The following is a 23,531-nucleotide window of genomic DNA, read 5'->3' on the forward strand; positions in this document are numbered from 1 at the left end:
CATCATCATCATCAGCGTCATCACCATCACCACCACCATCATCAAACACATACAAATCACTTTATTTTTTAACAGTATATTATTTATTTATTTATGTATTATTTATTTTATTTAATTTTTTCTTTTTTGGGGGTACAGATGTTTCTCCTTTTTTACCCCATTGGCACCCCCCTCCTCATCCCTCCCGGCACATCCCCAATTTTGTTGTCCAGGTCCATTGGTTATGCATACATGCATATAAGTTCTATGGTTTATCTTTTCCCATCCCCCCCACCCCCTCTTTTGAGGGATGTCAGTCTGTGCCCTACTTCCATGTTTCTGGGTCTACAGTATTCCTCAGACTGTTATGTTCATTATATTCCATATATAAGTGAGATCTTGTGGTATTTATCTTTTTCTGCTTGGCTTATTTCACTTAGGATAATACTTTCCAGGTCCCTCCATGTTGTCTCAAAGGATAAGAGATCTTTTTTTTCTTACAGCTGCATATTACTCCATTGTGTATATGTACCACTCCTTTTTTATCCATTCATCTACTGATGGACACTTGGGCTGTTTCCAGATCTTAGCTATTGTAAATAGTGCTACTACAAACATGGGGGTACATATATTCTTCGTGATTGGTGTTTCAGGCTTCTTAGTGTATATTCCTAGAAGCAGGATCACTGGGTCAAATGGAAGTTCAATTTTTAATTTTTTGAGGTAACACCTATGGTTTTCCATAGTGGATGCACCAGTCTGCATTCCCACCAGCAGTGTATTAGAGTCCCCTTTTCTCCACACCCTCACCAACACTTGTTGGATGATTTGATGATAGCGGCCATTCTGACAGATGTGAGCAGATACCTCATTGTTGTTTTAATTTTCATCTCTCTGATGATTAGTGATGTTGAGCATTTCTTCATATGTTTCTTAGCCATTTGTATGTCTTGTTTGGAGAGGTGTCTATTCAGCTGCTCTTCCCATTTTTTTAATTCGGTTCTTTATCTTCCTTTTGTTGAGTTGTATGAGCACTCTATACATATTGGAAATTAACCCCTTATCTGATATATCATTGGCAATGATGTTCTCCCATACAGTGGGTTTCCTTTCCATTTTGATAATTGTTTCTTTTGCTGTGCAGAAACTTTTTAGTTTGATGTAGTCCCATGTGTTCATTTTTTCCTTTGATTCTGTTGCCTTAGTTGATGTATCAGTGAAAATTCTGCTCCGTATGATGTCTGAAATTTTGTTGCCTACAATTTCTTCTAGAATTTTTATGGATTCACAGGTCACATTTAAGGCTTTTGTCCATTTTGAGTTTATTCTTGTGTAGGGTGGAAGTTGATGGTCTAGTTTCATTTTTCTGCATGTAGCTGTCCAATTTTTCCAACACCATTTATTAAAGAAGCTGTCTTTACTCCAGTGTATGCTCTTGCCACCTTTGTCAAATATTAATTGAGCATATTGCCTTGGGTCCATTTCTGGGTTCTCAGTTCTTTTCCACTGGTATATATGCCTGTTCTTGTGCCAGTACCTGGCTGTTTTGATTACAGTGGATTTTTAGTATAACCTGATATCTGGTATTGTGATCCCACCTACTTTGTCCTTCTTTTTCAAAATTGCTGTGGCTATTCAAGGACTTTTTTGGTTCCATATGAACTTTTGAAGTATTTGCTCTAGTTCTGTGAAATATGTCGTTGGTATTTTGATGGGAATTGCATTGAATCTATAGATTGCTTTGGGTCGTATGGACATTTTAATTATGTTAATTCTTCCAATCCATGAACAAGGTATGTGCTTCCACTTTTTTATATCTTCCTCTATTTCTTTTTTCAATGGCCTGTAGTTTTCTGCAAATAGGTCCTTTACTTCTTTGGTTAAGTTTATTCCTAGGTATCGTAATTTTTTTTACCGCAATGGTAAATGGGATTGTTTTTCAGTTTCTCTTTCTGTGAGTTCATCATTGGTGTATACAAATGCTATTGATTTCTTGATGTTAATTTTGTATCCTGCTACTTTGCCAAATTCATTTATTAAGTCTAGTAGATTTTTGATGGAGTCTTTAGGGTTTTCTATGTATAATATCATGTCATCTGCAAATAATGACAGTTTCACTTCCTCCTTTCCAATATGGACCCCTTTCATTTTTTTCTCATGTCTGCTGTGGCTAAGACTTCCAGTACTATGTTAAATAAGAGTGGTGAGAGTGGACATCCCTGTCTTGTTCCTGTTTTTAATGGAAAAGTTTTTGGTTTCTGCCCATTGAGTATGATGTTGGCCGTAGGTCTTTTATATATGGCCTTTCTTAAGTCGAGATATGATCCCTCTATTCCCACATTGCTAAGTGTTTTTATGAGAAATGGATGCTGAATTTTGTCTTATGCTTTTTCAGTGTCTATTGATATGATCATGTGGTTTTTATTCTTCATTTTGTTTATGTGGTGTATCACATTTATTGATTTGTGAATATTGTACCAGCCTTGCATCCCTAGAATGAATCTCACTTGGTCATGGTGCATAATTTTTTTCATGTATTGCTGGATTCAATTTTCTAGTATTTTGTTCAGGATTTTGGTGTCTATGTTCATCAGGGATATTGGCCTATAGTTTTCTTTATTTGTAGTGTCTTTTTTTGGTTTTGGAATTAGAATTATGCTGGCCTTATGGAATGAGTTTGGAAATCTTCCTTCTTCTTGACTTTTTTGAAATAGTTTAAGGAGAATGGGTATTAGTTCTTTTTTGAATGTTCGCTAATACTTTCCTGTGAAGCCATTCGGCCTGGGCTTTTGTTTGCTGGGACAGTTTTGATTACCTCTTCAATTTCCTTAGTTGTTATTGGTCTGTTCAAGTTTTCTATCTCTTCTTAGTCAGTTTTGGAAGACTATGTGTTTCTAGAAATTTGTCCATTTCACTTAGATTGTCGAATTTTTTGCCATATAGTTGTTCATAGTAGCTGTTAATGATCTTTTGTATTTCTGTGGCGTCAGTTGTTTCTTCTCCTCTTTCATTTCTGATTTTGTGTATTTGGGTTCTCTCTCTTTGTTTCTTGGTGAGTCTAGCTAAGGGTCCATCAGTCTTGTTTATCTTTTTGAAAAACCAGCTCTTTGTTTCATTGATCCTTTGAATTTTCTTTTTGGTCTCTATGTCATTTATTTCTGCTCTGATCTTTACTGTTTTCTTCCTTCTACTTGCTCTGGAGTTTTCTTTTTGTTTCCTTTCTAGTTCTTTAAGTTGTGAGGTTAGACAGTCAATTAGAAATTTTTCTTGTTTCTTCAGGTAGGCCTGTAATGCTATGAACTTCCCTCTTGGAACTGGTTTTGCTGTATCCCATAGATTTTGTGTTGTTGTGTGTTCATTTTCATTGGTTTCCTGGAAGTTTTTAATTTCTTCCTTGATCTCCTCGGTAACCCATTCATTGTTTAATAACATGCTATTTAGCCTCCATGTGTTCAAATGTCTTTGAATGTTCTTGTTGCAATTGATGTTTAGTTTCATGCCATTGTAATCTGAGAAGATGTTTGATATGATTTCAATCTTCTTGAATTTGTAGAGATTTATTTTGTGTCCTATCATGTGGTCTATCTTTGAAAATGTCCCATGTGCACTTGAGTAGAACTTAAATTCTGAAGTTTTGGGGTATAATTATCTGTGGCTATCTATTAAATCCATTTGGTCTAGTGCTTCATTTAGAGTCTCTGTTTCCTTGCTAATTTTTTGTCTAGAGGATCTATCCAGTGCTGTTAAAGAGGTGTTGACATCCCCTGCTATGATTGTATTGCTATAAATTTCTCCTTGGAAGTCCTCCAGAAGATGTTAGATATATTTTGGTGCTCCTATATTAGGTGCATATATGTTTACCAAAGTTATATCTTCCTGTTGCATAGATCCTTTCAATATTATATAGTGGCCTTCTTTGTCTCTAGTTATGGTCTTCATTTTGAAATCTATTTTATCAGATATGAGAATTGCTACCCCAGCTTTTTTTTGCTTTCCATTTGCTTGGAAAATTTTTTTCCATCCCTTCACTTTCAACCTATGTGAGTCTTTTGTTGAGAGGTGGGTCTCTTGTAAACAACATATAGATGAGTCATGCTTTCTTATCCAATCAGCTGCTCTGTGTCTTTTTATGGGAGCATTCAATCCATTTACGTTTAATGTGATTATTGATATGTACTTATTTATTGCCATTTTTGTTTAGTGTGGTTCTATTTTTCTTCCCATTTCTACTGCTAATTACAGCAGTCCTTTTAACATTTCTTGCAGTGCTGGTTTGGTGCTAATGTATTCCCTTAGCCTTTTTTTTTTGTCTGGGAAGCTCTTTATTTGATCTTCTATTTTGAATGATAGCCTTGCTGGGTAGAGTAGTCTTGGATTCAGATTCTTGTTTTTCATGACTTTGATTACTTCATGCCATTCTCTTCTGGCCTGTAGTGTTTCTTGTGAGAAGTCAGCTGAGAGCCTTATGAGGTTCCCTTTGTAGGTAACCTGTTGCTTATCTCTTGCTGCTTTTAGGATTCTCTCTTTGTCTTTAATTTGTGGCATTTTAATTACTATGTGTCTTGGTGTGGGCCTCTTTGGGTTCTCCTACTTGGGACTCTTTGTGCTTCTTGAACTTGAATGCCTTCTTCCTTCACCAAATTAGGGAAGTTTTCTCTCACTATTTTTTTGAATATATTCTCTATCCTTTGCTCATTTTCTTCTTCTTCGGGGACTCCTATGATGCGAATATTATTACGTCCAGTTGTCCCATAGTTCTCTTAAGCTGTCTTCCTGTTTTTTAATAGTTTTTTCCTTTTGTTTTTCTGATTGGTTGATTTTTTCTACCCTGTCCTCTAATTCACTGATCCAGTCCTCAGCTTCCTCTACTCTGCTTTTTAAACCTTCCAATGTGTTTTTCATTTCTTATATGTCATTTTTTATCTCTTCTTGTTGGTTTTTAATTTCCAATTGGCTAACTTTCAGTGTCTCTATGTCCTTACTCATGCTGTTCAGCTTCCTCAAGATCATGGCTCTGAATTCTAGCTCTGTTAACATGCCTAATTGCTCCACATTGATCTCATCTTCAGTGGAGGTCTCTTGCTCTTTCATTTGGCTTCTGTTTCTGTGTTTCACCATTTTGGCTATCACTGTGGGCTTTGGAGCCTGTCAAGTTCTCCCTGTGGGTGTTGGTGTTCTGCTGTTTGTGGCTCCCTCTCCTGTGTTTAGATGAGCGAGGGAGGACCCACGTTGAACACCACTGTTAAGTCTTACTTTCCTGGTTAAAGTTGCCAGCCCAGGAAAGGTACTGTTATCCTCTCGCTTTTTGCCTGGAGGTTAGCAGTCTAGGTTACTTGATGAGTTTTGGGTTTTCAGTTGATTGAAAAACTCCCTCTGGTGCTTAGCACAAGGGGATTTCCTGAGGGTGGGGCAGATGCTGGTTGTAAGTGAGCCTCAATTAGCACTTCAATGGCCCACAGGGTGGGGTTGGATCTCCTAGGGAGGGGCTGCTGCCTCTCTCAGAGCCCTGGGAAGGAGCAGTGTGACCACCGTCCTGCGTGGCTGCCACTCAGCAAAAGCTCTGAGCGCCCTCCAGATCCCGAGTGTCCCGACACAGCTCCAGTCCAGTCTGCCCTCCCTCTGCTGGAGCCCAAGGTGAGTGGCTGTGGCTGTTTTAGCCTCTGTCCGGGCTCTGTGCTGTGGAGCCGCCTGGGAGTGTAACCTGGGGGTGCTGCTCCCAGCTAAGGCCGCTGCTGAGCTGCCGACCGTGGGCTCCCCGCCCTCGTCTCGCGCCTTCACAAGCCTACTGGGATGGAGTCAGTGTCCCTCATTGTATGGTCCTCGCAAGCTGCTTTTCTGTTGGTTTTTCCCGTCGATTTGTCTCTGTTATAGTTGTAATTCCAGTTTGGTTCTGGGAGACGGTCTGTGTAGCTCCGTTCACTCCGCCGCCATTTTTCGGTTCTCATTATCTTATGTTTTTTATGTGGTGTATCACATGTATTGATTTGTGAATATTTTCTTAAATGTTTTTTTTTTAATATATATTTTGTTCAGATAGAGTGTGAGAGAGAGAGAAACATCAACGTGAAAGGGTCACATTGAGTGATTGCCACCCTCACAACCCAACCCGGGCCAGGGACAAACTGCAACCAATGTACATGCCCTTAGCAGGAACTGAACCCAGGTCTCTCTGGACCGCAGGCCGACACTCTAACCACTGAGCCAAACTGGCCAGGGCTGATTTGTGAATATTTTATGAGTCTTGCATCCCTGGGATGAATCCCACTTGGTCATGGTGAATAATTTTTTTGATGTATGACTGGATCCGATTTGCTAGTATTTTGTTCAAGATTTTGGCATCTATGTTCATCAGGGATATTGGTCTGTAGTTTTCTTTCTTTGTAGTGTCTTTTTTTGGTTTGCAAATCAGAATTATGCTGGCCTCAAAAAATGAGTTCAGAAGTCTTCGTTCTTCTTGAATTTTTTGAAATAGTTTGAGGAGAATGGGTATTAGTTCTTCTTTGAATTTTTGGTAAAATTCCCCTGTGAAGCCGTCCAGGCCTGTGCTCTTGTTTCTCTCTCTTCCTGGTTCAGTTTTGGGAGAGTATGTGTTTCTAGAAATTTATCCATTTAGCTTAGAATGTCGAATTTGTTGCCATATAATTGTTCAAAATATTTGTTAACAATCCTTTGTATGTCTGTGGTGTCAGTTATTATTTCTCCTCTTTCATTTCTGATTTTGTGTATTTGGGTTCTCTCTCTTTGTTTCTTGGTGAGTCTAGCTAAGGATCTATCAATATTGTTTATCTTTTCAAAGAACCAGCTCTTTGTTTCATTGATTTTTTGAATTGTTTACTTGGTCTCCATGACATTTATTTCTGCTCTGATCTGTACTATTTCCTTCCATTTTCTCTGGGGTTTTCTTTTTGTTTGCTTTTTAGTTCTTTAAGTTGTGAGGTTAGATAGTCAATTAGAACTTTTTTTTTTGTTGTTCCTTGAGGTGGGCTTGCAGTGCTATATACCTCCTTCTCAGAACTGCTTTTGCTGCATCCCATAGATTTGGTGCTGTTGTATGTTCATTTTAATTGGTTTCCAGGAATCTTTTAATTTCTTCCTTGATCTTCTTGGTAATCCATTCATTGTTCAATAAAATGCTATTTAGCCTCCATGTGTTCAAATGTCTTTGCATGTTCTTGTTGCAATTGATTTCTAGTTGTATGCCAATGTGATCTGAGAAAATGCTTGATATGATTTTAATGTTCTTGAACTTGTAGAGACTTAGTTTGTGCCCTAACATGGGTCTATCTTTGAGAATGTCCCATGTGCACTTGAGAAGAACGTGAATTCTGCAGTCTTGGGCTGTAATTCTCCATAGATATATGTAAAATCCATTTGATCTAGAGCTTCATTTAGAGTCTGTGTTTCCTTGTTAATTTTTTGTCCAGAAGATCTATCCAGTGATGTCAGTGGGGTGTTGAAATCCCCTGCTATGATTGTATTGTGTTGAATTCTACTTTGTAGTCCTCCAAAAGATTTTTAACATATTTTGGTGGTCCTATATTGGGTGCATATATGTTTACCAAGGTTATATCTTCCTGTTGCATAGATCCTTTCAATATTATGTAGTAGCCTTCTTTGTCTCTAGTTATGGCCTTTAATTTGAAATCTAAATTATCAGATATGAGTATTGCTACCCCAGCTTTTTTTACATTTTCATTTTCTTGACGGATTTTTTTTTTTATCACTTCACTTTCAACCTATGTGATTCTTTTGTTGTGAGGTATGTCTCTTGTAAATAACATATATGTGATTCATGCTTTCTCATCCAATCAGCTACTTTGTGTCTTTTTATTGGAGCATTCAAACTATTTACATTTAAGATGATAATTGATGTGTACTTATTTATTGCCATTTTTGTTTAGTGTTCTTTTTTTTTTTTTTTCTATTTCTTCTACTAATTACAGCAGTCCTTTTAACATATCTTGCTGTGATGGTTTGGTGCTAATATATTCCCTTAACCTTTTTTTTTGTCTGGGAAGCTCTTTATTTGACCTTCCATTTTGAATGATAGCCTTGCTGGATAGAGTCATCTTGAATTCAGATCCTTGTTTTTCATTACCTTAATTACTTTCTGTGATTCCCTTCTGGCCTATAGTGTTTCTGTTGAGATGTCAGATGATAACCTTGTTGGCTTATCCTGTGTAGGTAATCTGTTGCTTATTTTTTGCTGCCTTTAGGATTTTCTCTGTCTTTAGTTTTTGACATTTCTATTATTATGTGTCTTGGTGTGGGCCTGTTTAGGTTCTTCTTACTTGGGGCTCTCTGTGCTTGTGGAACTTGAATGCCTTCTTCCTTCATCAAGTTAGAAAAGTTTTCTGTCACTATTTCTTCAAATATATTCTCTAACCCTTGCCCATTTCTTCTTCTTCGGGAACTCCTATGATGCTAATGTTATTACGTTTTCAGTTCTCCCACAGTTCTCTTAAGCTATCTTTCTGTTTTTTAATTGTGTTTTCCTTTTGATTTTCTGATTGGTTGATTTTTTTCTACCCTGTCTTCTAATTTACTGATCCGGTCCTCAGCTTCCTGTACTCTGCTGCCTAGTCCTTCCAACCTTCCAAAGTGTTCTTTATTTCTGCTATGTCATTCTTCATTTCCACTTGATTGGTTTTCAATGTTTCTATGTCTTTACTCATGATGTTGATATCCTTACTCATGCTGTTGAGCTTCCTCAAGATCATGGCTCTGAACTCTACATCTGATAATTTGCTTAGCTGCATTTCATTTATCTCATCATTGATAGAGTTCTCTTGTTCTTTCATTTGGGATTTGTTTCTTTGTTTCACCATTTTGGCTATCTCAGTGGGTTTTGGAGCCTACCCACAGGGAGCCTACCCTGTGGGTGTTTGTGTTCTGCTGTTTGTGGCTTCTTCTACTGGGTTTGGATGAGCCTGGATGGCCCACATTAAACACCACTGTCAAGTCTTACTTTCCTGGGTAGATTTGTAAGCCCAGGAAAGGTTCAGTTATCCTCTAGCTTTTAGCCTGAAGGTTATTAGTCTCAGTTACTCAATGCCTTGGAATATAGCCTGGTGTTCTGTGTAAGAGGATTTCCAGAGGGTGGGACAGTTGCTGGTTGTTAATGAGCCTCAATTTGCATTTCTTTGCCTTACCTGGAAGGGTCTAAATCTCTGAGGAAGGAGCTGCTGCTTTTCCCCACAGCTCTGGGAAGGAATAAGCTGGCCACCATCCTTTGTGGCCATGACTCTGAAAAACCTCTGAGTGCCCTCCAAATCCCGGGTGTTCCCACAGAGTTCCAGTCCTGTCTACCTTCCCTCTGCCAGAGCCCCAAGTGAGAGGCTGTAGCCAATCCAGTGCTCCGTTCCGGCACTCTGTGCTGTGGAGGAAGCTTAGTATTTTATCCCTGAGGGCTTTGCTCACAGCTAAGACTGCTGCTGTCCATGGGCTCCCAGCCCACCACCCTCTCACACCTTTGCAGATCTTACTGATGTCTTTGGTTATATGCTTCTTTTCTGTTGCTTTTTCCCAAGGATTTGTTATTATTTTAGTTGTAATTCCCATTTGGTCCTGGGAGATCATCTGTGTAGCTTCCATTCATTCCACCACCATTTTTGCATTTTTTTTACAAATCACTTTAGAATGTCTATTCTCAGAAATATATTTTTTAGAATATTTTCAGCAACAGAGTCATGCCTTTATCATAAGAGTAAAAATCCTCTTAATTTTGTCTCTCTCCCTGCACCAATCTCCAGTAGGCTTTGTGGTCTCTATTGAGAAGCCTCCAGTACTTCTTTTTCACTCCTGGGTACCATTTTCTGAAGCCCTGTTCAGTAGTTGTCCCAGCCAGTGACTCTTATTCTTCCTCAGAGGCTGACTTCAATTCACATTAGTCAAATAGGGTGGTTCCTGAGAAATTTAATTCAGTAAATGTTTATTTTGCAGTAGAAGTACAAAAAGTAGAAGTAGTAGTAACAGTAGCAATAGTAATAGAATAACTGTAGTTATGTCTTTAGTAAAGTAACAGTGACAATAATTGTTGTAGTCATAGTAACTGTAGTAATAACAGTAGTAGTAGGTGGTAATAGTAACAACAGCAGTAATGGTAGATAGTAGCAGTGGTAGTATTAACAGTAGTAGAAACAGCAGTAATGGTAGTAGCAGCAGTGGTGTTATAACAGTAGAAATAACAGTAATTGTTGGAAATAGCAGTGGTACTAATAACAGTAGTAACAAGCCATAATGGTAGGTAGTGGCAGAGATAGAAGTAACAATACTAGTGACAGTAGTGATAACAGTAATAGCAGGTAGTAGCAGTGATAGTAGTAATAATAGTAATGGCAGGTAGTAGCAGTGGTAGTAGTAATAATGTCTTATTGTGAGCCAGGAGGCACCATTCCTGGTGACGTTTTATCAACACTATACTTATTATAGATGGACACTATACTTATCCTTACTTTATAAGTGAGAAAATGAAGAACTAGTGAGATTTAACAATACATCTATTTAGTAGAGAAGCCAGAATCTTAGTGTGGGACTAACTTATTCCAGAATCCAAGCTCTTAAGCACAATAATACATGATCTCTCTCAAGTAAGAGGAGACCTGCCTATGCATATATCCATCCATGTGTTCATTCATTAATCAATTCACTAATTCAACAAATATTTGTTGAGCATTTACTATATGTCAAGCAGGCAGTCATGAATATTTATTACCAAGAAAACTGTAGAGTGTGGTGCAGTGCAGGCTCAGACAGTATGATAAGGAGGTAATAAGAAAGGAGAGATTAGTTCTGACATTAATTTGTAAAGGTAGATTTGAGTTGAGGTTTGAAGAACAGAAAATAAGAAATCTGATGAGAGATGGTCATGGCAAGCAGATAAAACTGCTTAAACAAACACTCAGGGGATGGAGAATACAGAAAACATTTGGGAGCAAGGAGTGGTCAACTTGGGAGTTGCAGCCCAAGATGATACAAAGAAGGTAGGGGAATGCCAATCACAATTCCTTTTCCCATTCCAGAAACACTGTAGGTACATTTTGGGCAGAGACATTTTTCTTTCTTTTCTCATGTGAAGAAAAAAATCAGACCAGTCCAGTAAGTGGTAATCATTCTGTTCAAACTGTATGCCCATCTCACAATTTACAGGACTACCAACAGGAGGGACAAAGAGGGCACAGACCACCACTAGAGCGACTTGGACCACAGGAGTCTCTATTTCTACTTTGGGAATACTGACTCTCAAGACATCAGGTAAAACAGCCAGCACAAGCACAACAGGAGTGATCATCACACCAGATATTTCCCCTGATGTTATGGAGAAGACTGCCTCTTTGGCCACCAGACCTGGAGCAGAGACCAGCACAGCAGTTTTCAAGACAACCCCATCCATATTCAGTCAAAGATCATTGACCATCCCTGCACTGGTCTTTAGTTCTGGAGCAGAGACCAGTACAGCTGTTCCAACTCTGACTGTTTTCTTTGGTGAGCCAGAGGCCACAACATCATGGGTCACCTATCCTGTGGAGACCAGCCCAACTATTTCCAGAACACCCCTGAATGTTTTCCATAGTGAATCAGATATGACACCTGCAATGGCTACCAGTTCTGTGGATGAAGTCAGTTTAACTATTTCAACTTCAACTGTCACACCTGGTGTACTGGGAATGGTGACCTCACAGATTATTAGTCCTGGGACAGAAGCAAGCATGTTTATGTCAACTCTGACTGGTTCTCCAGATGAATCAGAGACTACAGCCCCATGGGTCACAGCACAGAGCAATTCAACTATTGCAACTTCAGCTGTCTCCCCTAGTATGCCAGGGTTGGTGACATCACTAGATACTAGTTCTGCAGCAGAGAACAGCCCAGCTGCTCAGACTCTGACCGAGTCCCCTGGTGAGCTATATACAACAGTCACATTGGTTACACACCCAGGGGCTCAGACCAGTTCAAACATTTCAACTTTGACTATTCCCCCTGGTGTATCAGGAGCAGAAATTACACAGATCACCAGTTCTACAGCAGAGACTAGTACAACCTTTTCAACTCTGACTAATTCCCCACATGAACCAGAGACAACAGACTCATGGGTAACCCATCCTAAAGCAGAAGCCAGTTCCACTGTTCCATTTATGAGCATATCTTCTCATAAGCCAGACACAACAACTTCCTGGGTTCATTTTCCAAAGACTAGCAACTCTATTTCCAGAAAAACTCTGAATTTTTCCCATAGTAAATTAGACACCATATCTTTAACAGCCACCAGGCCTGGGGCAGGAGTCAGTTCAGCCATGCCAACTATAACTGGTTCACCTGATGTATCAGGGGTAGTGAGCTCACTTGTCATGAGATCTGGGGCAGAAAACAATACAACTTTTCCAACTATTACTGATTTCCCACATGAACCAGAGACTACAGCCTCATATTTCAACCATTTTGAGAGAGAAACCAGTTCAGCTGATCCAACTCTGACTGTTTATCCTAGTGAACAAGATACAAGAGACCCTTCTGTAACCCATCCTTCAAATACCAGCCCATTTCCCCCCAAAACAACACCCAGTGTTTCCCAAAATGAATCAGAAAGCACACCCTCAATGGCCACTAATCCTGGGTCAGACACCAGTTCAATTGTTCCAGTTAAGAATGTCAAACCTGTTGTACCAGAGGAGGTGACCTCACAGGCCACTAGTTCTGAGGCAGAGACCAACACAACTTTTTCAACTTCGACTAATTTCCAAGAACAACTGGAGACCACAGCCTCATGGGTCACCCAACCTGAAACAGAAGCCAGATCAGCTGTTCCAACTCCAACTGTATCCCATGGTGAGCCAGATACAACAGTCCTATTGGTCACACATCCTGCAGAGACCAGCCTAACAGGTACCAAAACAACCCTTAGTGTTTCCCATAGTGAATTAGACAGCACAGTCTCAATGGCCACCAGTCCTGGGGCAGAATTCAGTTCAAGTGTGCCAGCTAGGACTGTCTCAATTGGTGTATCAGAGGTGGTAACCTCCCAGGCTACTAGTTCTGGGGCAGATATAAACACAACTTTTCCATCTTTGACTAATTCACAAGATCATCTGAAGACCACAGACTCATGGGTCACCCAACCTGAAACAGAAGCCAGGTCAGCTTTTCCAAATCTGACTGTGACCCCTAGTGAACCAGATATAACGGTTTCCAAGGTCATCCATTCTTCAGAGACCAGTCCAATTGTTTCCCAAACAGTTTTCAATGTTTTACATAATGAATTGGATAGCACAATCACAATGGCCACCAGTCCTGGGGCAGAATTCAGTACAAGTGTTCCAGCTAAGATGGTCTTTCCTGGTGTACCAGGGCTGGTGACCTCGAATGCTGCTAGTTCTGGAGCAGACACCAGCACAGCTTTTACAACTCTGACAACTGGTCAACTGGACACTACACCTTCTTGGACCACCCAATATAGGGCAGAAGTCAGTTCAGCTGTTTCAATTCTGACTGATTCCTCTGGTAAGTCAGACACAACAGTCTTATTGGTCACCCATCCTGCAGAGACCAGCCTAACAGTTTCCAAAACATCTCCCAGTGTTTTCCATAGTGAATCAGAATCTATATCCACAGTGGCCACAGTGGCCACTGACTTTGAGACAGAAGCCAGTTCAGCTGTTTCACCTGTGACTGTCTCTCCTGGTATACCAGATACAACAGTTCCCACAATAATCCACCCTTCAGAGAAAAGCCCAATTGTTTCTCAAACAACTTTCAAAGTTTCCTCTAGTGAATTAAACAGCAAAATCTCAATGGCCACCAGTCCTAGGGCAGAATCTAGTTCAACACTTTTAGCTAGGAGTATTTCACCTGGTGTACCAGAGGTAGTGACCTCACAAGCCACTAGTTCTGAGGCAGAGACCAGCACAACTTTTCCAGCTTTGACTAATTCACAAGATCACCTGGAAACCACAGCCTCATGGGTCACTCAACCTGAAACAAAAGCCAGGTCAGCTGTTCCAACTCTGACTATTTCCCCTGGTGAACAAGATACAACATTTTCCATAGCCACCCAAACTTCAGAGACCAGACCAGTTGTTTCCCAAACAACATTCAACGTTTTCCCTAGTGTAATGGACAACACAATCTCAGTGGCCACCAGTCCTGGGGCAGAATTCAGTTCAAGTGTGCCAGCTAGGATTGTATCTCCCGGTGTACCAGGGGTGGTGACCTCACATGCTACCAGCAAAGCTTTTCCAATTTTTACAATTGCCCCAGATGAACTGGAGACCACACCCTCTTGGACGACCCAATATAGGGCAGAATTCAGTTCAGCTGTTCCAATTCTGACTGATTCCTCTGGTAAGCCAGACATAACAGTCTTATTGGTCACCCATCCTGCAGAGACCATCTCAACAGTGTCCAAGACAATGCCCATTTTCCCCCATAGTGTATTAGACAGCAAAGCTTCATCAGTCACCAGCCCTGGGACAGAAGCCAATTCAGCTTTTCCAACTGTGACTGTTTCTCCTGGTGTACCAGATTTGATAACCTCACAGGTCAGTAGCACTGATACAGCCAGTACATCCATTCCAAGTCTGACTCTTTCTCCTGGTGAACCAACAACCTCAGCTTCATTGACCACTCATCCTGGGGTAAAGACAAGTTCAGCTATTCCACCTCCAACTGTTTCTTCTACTGTGTCAGGGCTTGTGACCTCACTGGTCACAATTTCTGGGGCAGAGACCAATACAAGTTTTCCAACTCTGACTGATTCCCCATATGAACCAGAGACCACAGCCTCATTGGTCACGCATCCTAAGACAGAAGCCAGTTCCATTGTTCCGACTTTAACTATCTCCCATAGTGAGAGAGATATAACAGCTATATGGATCCATTCTGCAGAGACCAACACACCTATTTCCAGAATAACTCCAAAATTTTTCCATAGTGAATCAGATACCACATCCTCAACAGCCATCAGTACTAGGGCAGAAGCCAGTTCAGCCATTCCAACTACAGTTGTCTCACTTGGTGTATCAGATGTGGTAAGCTCATTGGTTACTAGTACTGGAGCAGAAACAAGTACAAGTTTTTCAGCTATGACTGCTTTCCCACATGAACCAGACACTACAAATTCATATTTCAACAATTTTGAAACACAAGCCAGTTCAACTATTCCAACTCTGACTGTTTATCATGGTGAACCACATACAAGGGACATTTTTACCACCCATTCTGCAAATACCAGCCCAAAAACAACTCCCAGTATTTCCCATTGGGAATCAAAATCTACATCCTCAGTGGTCACTGACTTTGAGACAGAAGTCAGTTCATCTATTCGACCTATAACTATTTCTCCTGGTATACCAGACACCACAGTTTCTACAGTCACCCACCCTTCAAAGACAAAACCAATTGTTTCCAAAAAAACTTTCAATGTTTCCCCTACTGAATGGAACAACAAAATCTCAATGGCCACCAGTCCTGCGGCAGAATTCCGTTCAAATGTTCCAGCTGGGACTGTTTCTTCTGGTTTACCATGGGGGGTTAATTCACAGGCTACTAGTTCTGGAGAAGAGACCAGCACAACTTTTAAAACTTTGATTAATTCACAAGATTATCTGGAGACTACAGCCTCATGGGTCACAGAACCCGAAACAGAAGCCAGGTCAACTCTGACAAGTCTGCCTGTGTCCCCTGGTGGGCCAGATACAACAGTCTTATTAGTCACCCATCCAGCAGAGACTAGCCTAACAGTTCCCAAAACAACTCCCAATGATTCCCATCCTGAATTAAGCAACACAATCTCAATGGCCACCAGTCCTATGGCAGAGTCTGCCTCAAGTGCTGCAACTGTGATTGTCTCCCATGGTTTACAAGAGGTGGTGTCTTCACAGGCTACTAATTCTGAGACAGAGACCAGAATAAACTTTCCAACTTTGACTAATTCACAAGATCATCTGGAAACTACACATTCATTTGTCACCCAACCTGAAACAGACACCTGGTCAGCTGTTCCAACTCTGACTGTATCCCCTGGCCAACCAGATAAACCAGTTAACATTGCCATCCATCCTTCAGAGGCCAGCTCACTTGTTTCCCAAACAACTTTCAATGTTTCCCCTACTGAATTGGACATCACAATTTCAATGGCCACCAGTACTGGGGACAAATTTAGTTCAACACTTCCAGCCAGAAGTCTCTCACTTGATGTAAAAAAGGTGGTGACCTTACAGACCACTAGTTCTGGGGCAGACACCAGCACATCTTTTTCAAACTTGACTAATTCCCAAGATCATCTGGAGACCACATCCTCATGGATCACTAAACCTGAAACAGAAGCCAGGTCAGCTGTTGCAACTCTGACTGTGTCCTCTGGTGAACCACGTACAACAGTTTCCATAGCCACTCACTCTTCAGAGGCCAGCCAAATATTTTCCCAAACAACTTTCAATGCTTCCCCTAGTGAATTGGGCACCACAATCTCAATGGCTACCAGTCCTGAGTCAGAATACAGTTTAAATGTTCCATTTGTGACTGGTTCACATGGTGTACCAATGGTGGTGATTTCACAGGCTACTAGTTCTAGGGCAGAGACAAGAACAACTTTTAAAACTTTGACTAATTCACAAGATCATCTGGAGACTACAGCCTCATTGGTCACTCAACCTGAAACAGAAGCCAGGTCAGCTCTTCCAAATCTGACTGTGTCCCCTGGTGAGTCAAATACAACAAACTTATTGGTCATTCATCCTGCAGTCACCAGCCTACAAGTTCCCAAATCAACCCACAATATTTCCCATCCTGAATTAGGCAGCACAATCTCAATTGCCACCAGTCCTGGGGCAGAATCCAGTTCAAGTGTTACAGCAGAGACTGTCTCACCTGGCTTACCAGGGGTGGTGACTTCACAGGCTACTAGTTCTGGGGCAGAGACCAGCACAACCTTTTCAACATTGACTAATTCCCAAGATTTTCTGGAGACCGCAGCCTCATGGGTCACCCATCCTGAAACAGAAGCCAGTTCAGCTGTTCCAACTCTCACTATGTCCTCTGCTGAACCAGATACAACAGTTTTTATAGCCACCCATCTTTCAGAAACCAGCCCAATTGTTTCCCAAACAACTTTCAATGATTCCCTTAGTGAACTGGACACCACAATCTCAATGGCCACCAGTCCTGAGGCAGAATTTAGTTCAACTCTTCCAGCTAGGACTGTGTCACCTGGTGTACCAAAGCTGGTGTCCTCACAGGCCACTAGTTCTGTGGCAGAGACCAGCACATCTTTTCCAACCTGGACTAATTCCCAAGATAATCTAGAGACCCAAGCCTCATGGGTCACCCAACCTAAAGCAGAATTCAGGTCAGCTCTTCCAACTCTGACTGTGTCTTCCGGGGAGCAGAACACAACAGTCTTATTAGTCACTCACCCTCCAGAGACCACTCTAGCAGTTCCCAAAATAACCCACAATGTTTTCCACCGTGAGTTAGGCAGCACAGTCTCAATGGCCACCAGTCCTGAAGCAGAGTCGACTTCAAGTTTTCCAGCTGGGACGCTCTCATCTGGTTTACCAGGTGTGGTGACTTCACAGGCTACTAGTTCTGAAGCAGAGAGCAGCACAACCTTTCCAACTTGGACTAATTCACAAGATCATCTGGAGACTACAGCCTCATGGGTCACTCAACCTGAAAGAGAAGCCAGGCCAATGGTTCCAACTCTGACTATGTCCCCCGGTGAACCAGATAAAACAGTTTACATAACCACACATATTTCAGAGGCCATCGTTTTCCAAAAACCTTTCAATGTTTCCTCCAGCGAATTGGACAACACAATTTCAATTACCACTAGTCCTAGGGCAGAATACAGTTCAAATGTTCCAACCAGGACTGTCTCGCCTGGTTTACCAGGAGTAGTGATTTCACAGACTTCTAGTTCTGTTACAGAGACCAGCACAACTTTCCCAACTTTGACTAATTCAGAAGATCATCTGGAAACTACAGCCTCATTGGTATCCCAATCTGAAACAGAAGCCAGGTCAGCTGTTCCAACTCTAACTGTGTCCCCTGGGAATCCTGATACAACAGTCATATTGGTCACTCATTCTGCAGAGACCACCCTAGCAGTTCCTAAAACAACCCACAATGGTTCCCACCGTGAATTAGGTAGCACAGTCTCAATGGCCACCAGTCTTGTGGTAGAGTCTAGTTCAAGTGTTCCAGCTGAGACTGTCTCACCTGGTTTACCAGGTGTGGTGACTTCACAGGCTACTACTTCTGAGGCAGAGATCAACACAACCTTTCCAACTTGGACTAATTTACAAAATCACCTAAAGACTACAGCCTCATGGGTCACCCAACCTGAAACAGAAGCCAGGTCAGCAGTTCCAACTCTGACTGTATCCCCTGGTGAACCAGATAAAACAGTTTACATTGCCACCCATCTTTCAGAGACCAGCTCAATCATTTCCCAAACAACCTTTACTGTTTCCCCTAGTGAATTGGACAGCACAAGCTCAATGCCCACCAGTCCAACTCTTCCAGCTAGGACTCTCTCACCTGGTGTACCAAAAGTGGTGACTTTACAGGCCACTAGTCCTAGGACAGACACCAGAACTACTTTTCTAAATTTAACTAATTCACAAAATTATCTGGAGACTACAGCCTCATGGGTCACACAACCTGAAACAAGATCCAGGACAGCTCTTCCAAATCTGACTGTGTCCCCTGGTGAGCCAGATACAGCAATCTTATTGGCCACCAATCCTGCAGAGACCACCGTAGCATTTCCCAAAACAACCTTCAGTGATTCCCATCGTGAATTAGGCAGCACAGTCTCAATGGCCACCAGTCCTGGGGCAGACTCCAATTTTAGTGTTCCATCAGGGACTGTCTCACCTGGTTTATCAGAAGTGGTAACTTCACAGGCTACTAGTTCTGAGGCAGAGATCAACACAACCTTTCCAACTTGGACTAATTCACAAAATTATCTGGAGACTACAGCCTCATTGGTAACCCAGTCTGAAACAAAAGCCAGGTCAGCTGTTCCAACTCTAACTGTGTCCCTTGTGGAACCTGATACAACAGTCTTATTGGTCACCCATTCTGCTGAGACCACCCTAGCATTTCCCAAAACAACCTACAATGTTTCCCACCATAAATTAAGCAGCACAGTTTCAATGGCCACCAGTCCTGTGGTAGAGTCCACTTCAAGTGTTCCAGCTGGGAGTGTCTCACCTGGTTTACCAGGTGTGGTGACTTCACAGGCTACTAGTTCTGAAACAGAGACAGAGACCAGCACAACCTTTCCAACTTTGATTAATTCACTAAATCCCCTGGAGTCTACAGCCTCATTGATCCCCCAACCTGAAACTGATGCCTGGTCAGCTGTTCCAACTCTGACTGTATCCCCTGGTGAACCAGATAGAACAGTTTACATAACTACCCATCCTCCAAAGGCCAACCCAATAGTTTCCCAAACAACTTTCAGTGTTTCCTCTAGAGATTTGGACACCATAATCTCAATGTCCACTAGTCCAGGGGCTGCCTTTAGTTCAAATGCTCCAGCTGTGACTGTCTCACCTGGTTTACCAGGGATGGTGACTTCACAGGATACTAGTTCTGGGACAGAGATCAGCACAACTTTTCCAGCTTTGACTAATTCCCAAGATCATCTGGAGACCACATCCTTATGGGTCACCCAACCTGAAACAGAAACCAGATCAGCAGTTCCAACTCTGACTGTGTCTCCTGGTAAACCAGATACAACAGTTTACATCACCACCCATCTTTCAGATGCCAGCCCAATTGTTTCCCAAACAACTTTCAATATTTCTCCTAGTGAATTGGACACCACAATCTCAATGGCTACCAGTCCTGGGGCAGAATCCAGTTCAACTCTTCCAGCTGTGACTGTCTCAAGTGGTTTACCAGGGGTGGTGACTTCACAGGCTACTAGTTCTGAGGCAGAGGCCAGCACAACTTTTCTAACCTTGAATAATTCCCAAGATTATCTGGAGACCACAGCCTCATGGGTCACCCAACCTGAAACAGAAGCCAGGTCAGCTGTTCCAACTCTGACTGTGTCCCTTCCGGAACCAGATACAACAGTCTTATTGGTCACCGATCATGCAGTCACCAGCCTAACAGTTCCCAAAACAACCCTGAAGGTTTTCCATCATGGATTAGGCAGCACTGTCTCAATAGCAACCAGTCCTGGAGCAGAGTCTGGTTCAAGTGTTCCAGCTGGAACTGTCTCACCTGCCTTACCAACTGTGGTGACTTCACTGGATACTAGTTCTGAGGCAGAAACCAGCACAGCTTTTTCAAGTTTGACTAATTCCCAAGATCACCTGAAGAATACAGCCTCATTGATCACTCAATCTGAAACAGTAGCCAGGTCAGTGCTTCCAACTCTGACTATGTCTCCTGGTGAACCAGATACAACACTTTATATCACCACCCATCCTTCAGAGACCAGCCCAATTTTTTCCCAAACAACTTTCAATGTTTCCCTTAGTGAATTGGACACCACAATCTCAACAGCCACCAGTCCTGGGCCTGAATCCAGTGCAACTCTTCCAGCTAGAACTGTCTCACCTGCTGTACCAAAGGTGGTGACCTCACAGGCCACTAGTTCTGGGGTGCATACCAGCACATCTTTTTCAACCTTGACTAATTTCCAAGATCATCTAGAGACCACAGCCTCATGGCTCATGCAACCTGAAAGAGAAGCCAGGTCAGCTGTTCCAACTCTGACTGTGTCCCCCAGTGAACCAGATACAACATTTTTTATAACCACCCATACTTCAGAGAACATTGTTTCCCAAAGAGCTTTCAATGTTTCCCCCAGTGAATTGGGAAGCACAAGCTCAATGACCACCATTCCTGGGGCAGAATTCCGTTCAAATGTTCCAACCGGTACTGTATCACCTAGTTTACCAGGGGTAGTGATTTCAGAGACTTCTAGTTCTGCTGCAGAGACCAGCGCAACTTTCCCAACTTTGACTCATTCAGAAGATCATCTGGAAACCACAACCTCATTGGTCACCCAACCTAAAACAGAAGTCAGGTCAGCCATTCCAACTCTGCCTGTGTCCCCCAGTGAACCAGATACAACAGTTTTCATAACCACCCATACTTCAGAGACCATTGTGTCCCAAAGGGCTTTCAATGTTTCCCCTAGTGAATTGGACAGCACAATCACAATAGCCACCAGTCCTGGGGCAGATTCCAGTTCAAGTGTTCCAGCTGGGAGTGTCTCACCTGGTTTACCAGGTGTGGTGACTTCACAGGCTACTAGTTCTGAGACAGAGACCAGCACAATCACAATAGCCACCAGTCCTGGGCCTGAATCCAGTGCAACTCTTCCAGCTAGAACTGTCTCACCTGCTGTACCAAAGGTGGTGACCTCACAGGCCACTAGTTCTGGGGTACATACCAGCACATCTTTTTCAACCTTGACTAATACCCAAGATCATTTGGAGACCACATCCTCATGGGTCACCCAATCTGAAACAGAAGCCTGGTCTGCTGTTCCAAATCTGACTATGTCCTCCAGTGAACCAGATACAACAGTCTTATTGGTCACCCTTCCTGCAGAGACCAGCCTAACTGTTTCCAAAACAACCCCCAATGTTTCCCTTCCTGAATTAGGCAGTACAATCTCAATGGCCACCAGTCCTGGGGCAGAGTCCGGTTCAAGTGTTCCGGCTGGAACTGTCTCATCTGGTTTATCAGGGGTGCAGACATCACAGGCTACTATTTCTGGGGCAGACACCAGCACTACTTTTTCAGCTCTGACAATTTCTGGGATAGAAGCCAATACAGCTGTTTCAACACTGACTGATTCCTTTGTTGAGCCAGATACAGCAGTGTTATTGGTCACCCATCCTACAGAGACCAGCCAAACAGTTCCCCAAACAATCCCCAGTGTTTTTCACAGTGAATCAGAGTCCACACCTTCAGTGGCCACTGACTTTGAAAAAGAAGCCAGTTCAGCTGTTTCAACTCTGACTGTCTCTCCTGGTGTACCATGTAAGGTGACCTCACAGGTCACTGTTTCTGAAACTGATGGCAGCATGGCTATTTCGACTCTTACTCCTGGTGAACCAGCAACTATAGCCTTATTGGTCACCCACCCTAGTGCAGAGACGAGCATAAACGTTCTTGCTTCAACTGTTTTACCTCGTTTGCCAGATATCACAGCCTCACTGTCCACCCAACCTGGGTTGGCAATTAGTTCATCTCTTCCAACTAAAACTGTCTCCATTGGTCCACCAAAAACAACATCCTCTCTCTTCACCACAGTTGTGAATGATGCCAGCAGCATTGATCTGGGTCCAACAGTATCAATAGATGTTCCTATGAAAACAGCCTCATTTTCTACCCATCCTGGGATGGACCTCAGCACAACTATTTCAACTTCAACTCTTTCCCATGGTTTACCAGAGACCACAGGCTTACTGACCACCAGTCCTGCTTCAGAGACCAGTACCGGTATTCCAACTCTGACTAATGTCCCTGGTGTTCTTGAGCCTTCCACTACCCCTGCAACCATTGGTAAGCCTTATACTGTACCTGCTTGGAGCACACAAACCTTGCCACCTGCTACCTCAGTTGGACTCCCAGAACTTTCCAACACTGTTACTGTAAGTGTTACTGGGGATACTGTGACCTTGACTGCACCTAAAACCAGTCATGAAGGATCAAGTCCAACTACTTTCCTGAAAACAACAACTCCTGAGATCACTCCATTAGCTGCCACAGGTTCAGGCTCCACTATGGCCGAGACTACAACCACTTTCGATACACTATCCAAAACTTCCCTTGTCCCTGTGTCTACATCTGAGGTGTTCACCTTGGCCTATGTGACTATGACTTCAGGAACAAGTAAGAATAACTTTTTTTATTCCATCTATCTATCTATCTATCTATCTATCTATCTATCTATCTTATATAGTTTATCTGTTTAAATATACAATTCATTGGCATTAATTATACCCACACTGTTGTGTAACCATCATTACTATCTATTTCTAAAACATTTTTATTACCCCAAACAGGATCTCTGTACCCATAAGGCAATAATTCCCCTTCCCCCCCTACCCAAATTCCTGATAACCTCTAATTACTTACTGTCTCTATGAATTTTTCTATTATAGATATCTCATTATAAGAGAAAGTGTACAATATCTCTGTCTTTTTGTGTCTTGCTTATTTTAGTTAGAGTGTTTTCAAGTTCCCTTCATGCTGTACTATGTATCAGAACTTTTTTCCTATTTATGGATGAACAATATTCTACTGTGTGGATAGATCACATTTTATCTACCCATTCATCCTTTGATGGAAAAGCAGGTATTTTGCACCTCTTGACTATTGTGAAACATACTACTATGAACATGGATGTACAAGTATCCATTTGAATCCCTGTTTCCAGTTTTTGGGGGGGATATACAGCAGGTCCTCAAATAATGATATGTTCAACTTTGTTTTATTATAACATTGATGAGATGTCATGTGAACTTAACTGTTTTCATTCAATTAGCCTATGGTAAAAGTGGTTTCTTTATACATTG

General features: G+C 42.0%; 1 protein-coding gene across 1 annotated transcript in view; it reads left to right on the forward strand.

The window, feature by feature from the left end:
* The window catches only part of MUC16 (mucin 16, cell surface associated), a 143,488-nt gene that overhangs the window by 53,577 nt on the left and 66,380 nt on the right, over nt 1-23,531 (forward strand). Inside the window, 6 exon segments of the mRNA XM_036282229.1 lie at nt 11,128-11,877; nt 11,971-12,109; nt 12,866-14,820; nt 14,998-15,045; nt 15,970-16,006; nt 16,433-22,859. Coding sequence (XP_036138122.1) covers nt 11,128-11,877; nt 11,971-12,109; nt 12,866-14,820; nt 14,998-15,045; nt 15,970-16,006; nt 16,433-22,859 — 9,356 coding nt within the window.

The sequence above is a fragment of the Molossus molossus genome, unplaced genomic scaffold (assembly GCF_014108415.1).
Source record: "Molossus molossus isolate mMolMol1 unplaced genomic scaffold, mMolMol1.p scaffold_m16_p_4, whole genome shotgun sequence".
Classification (NCBI taxonomy): domain Eukaryota; kingdom Metazoa; phylum Chordata; class Mammalia; order Chiroptera; family Molossidae; genus Molossus; species Molossus molossus.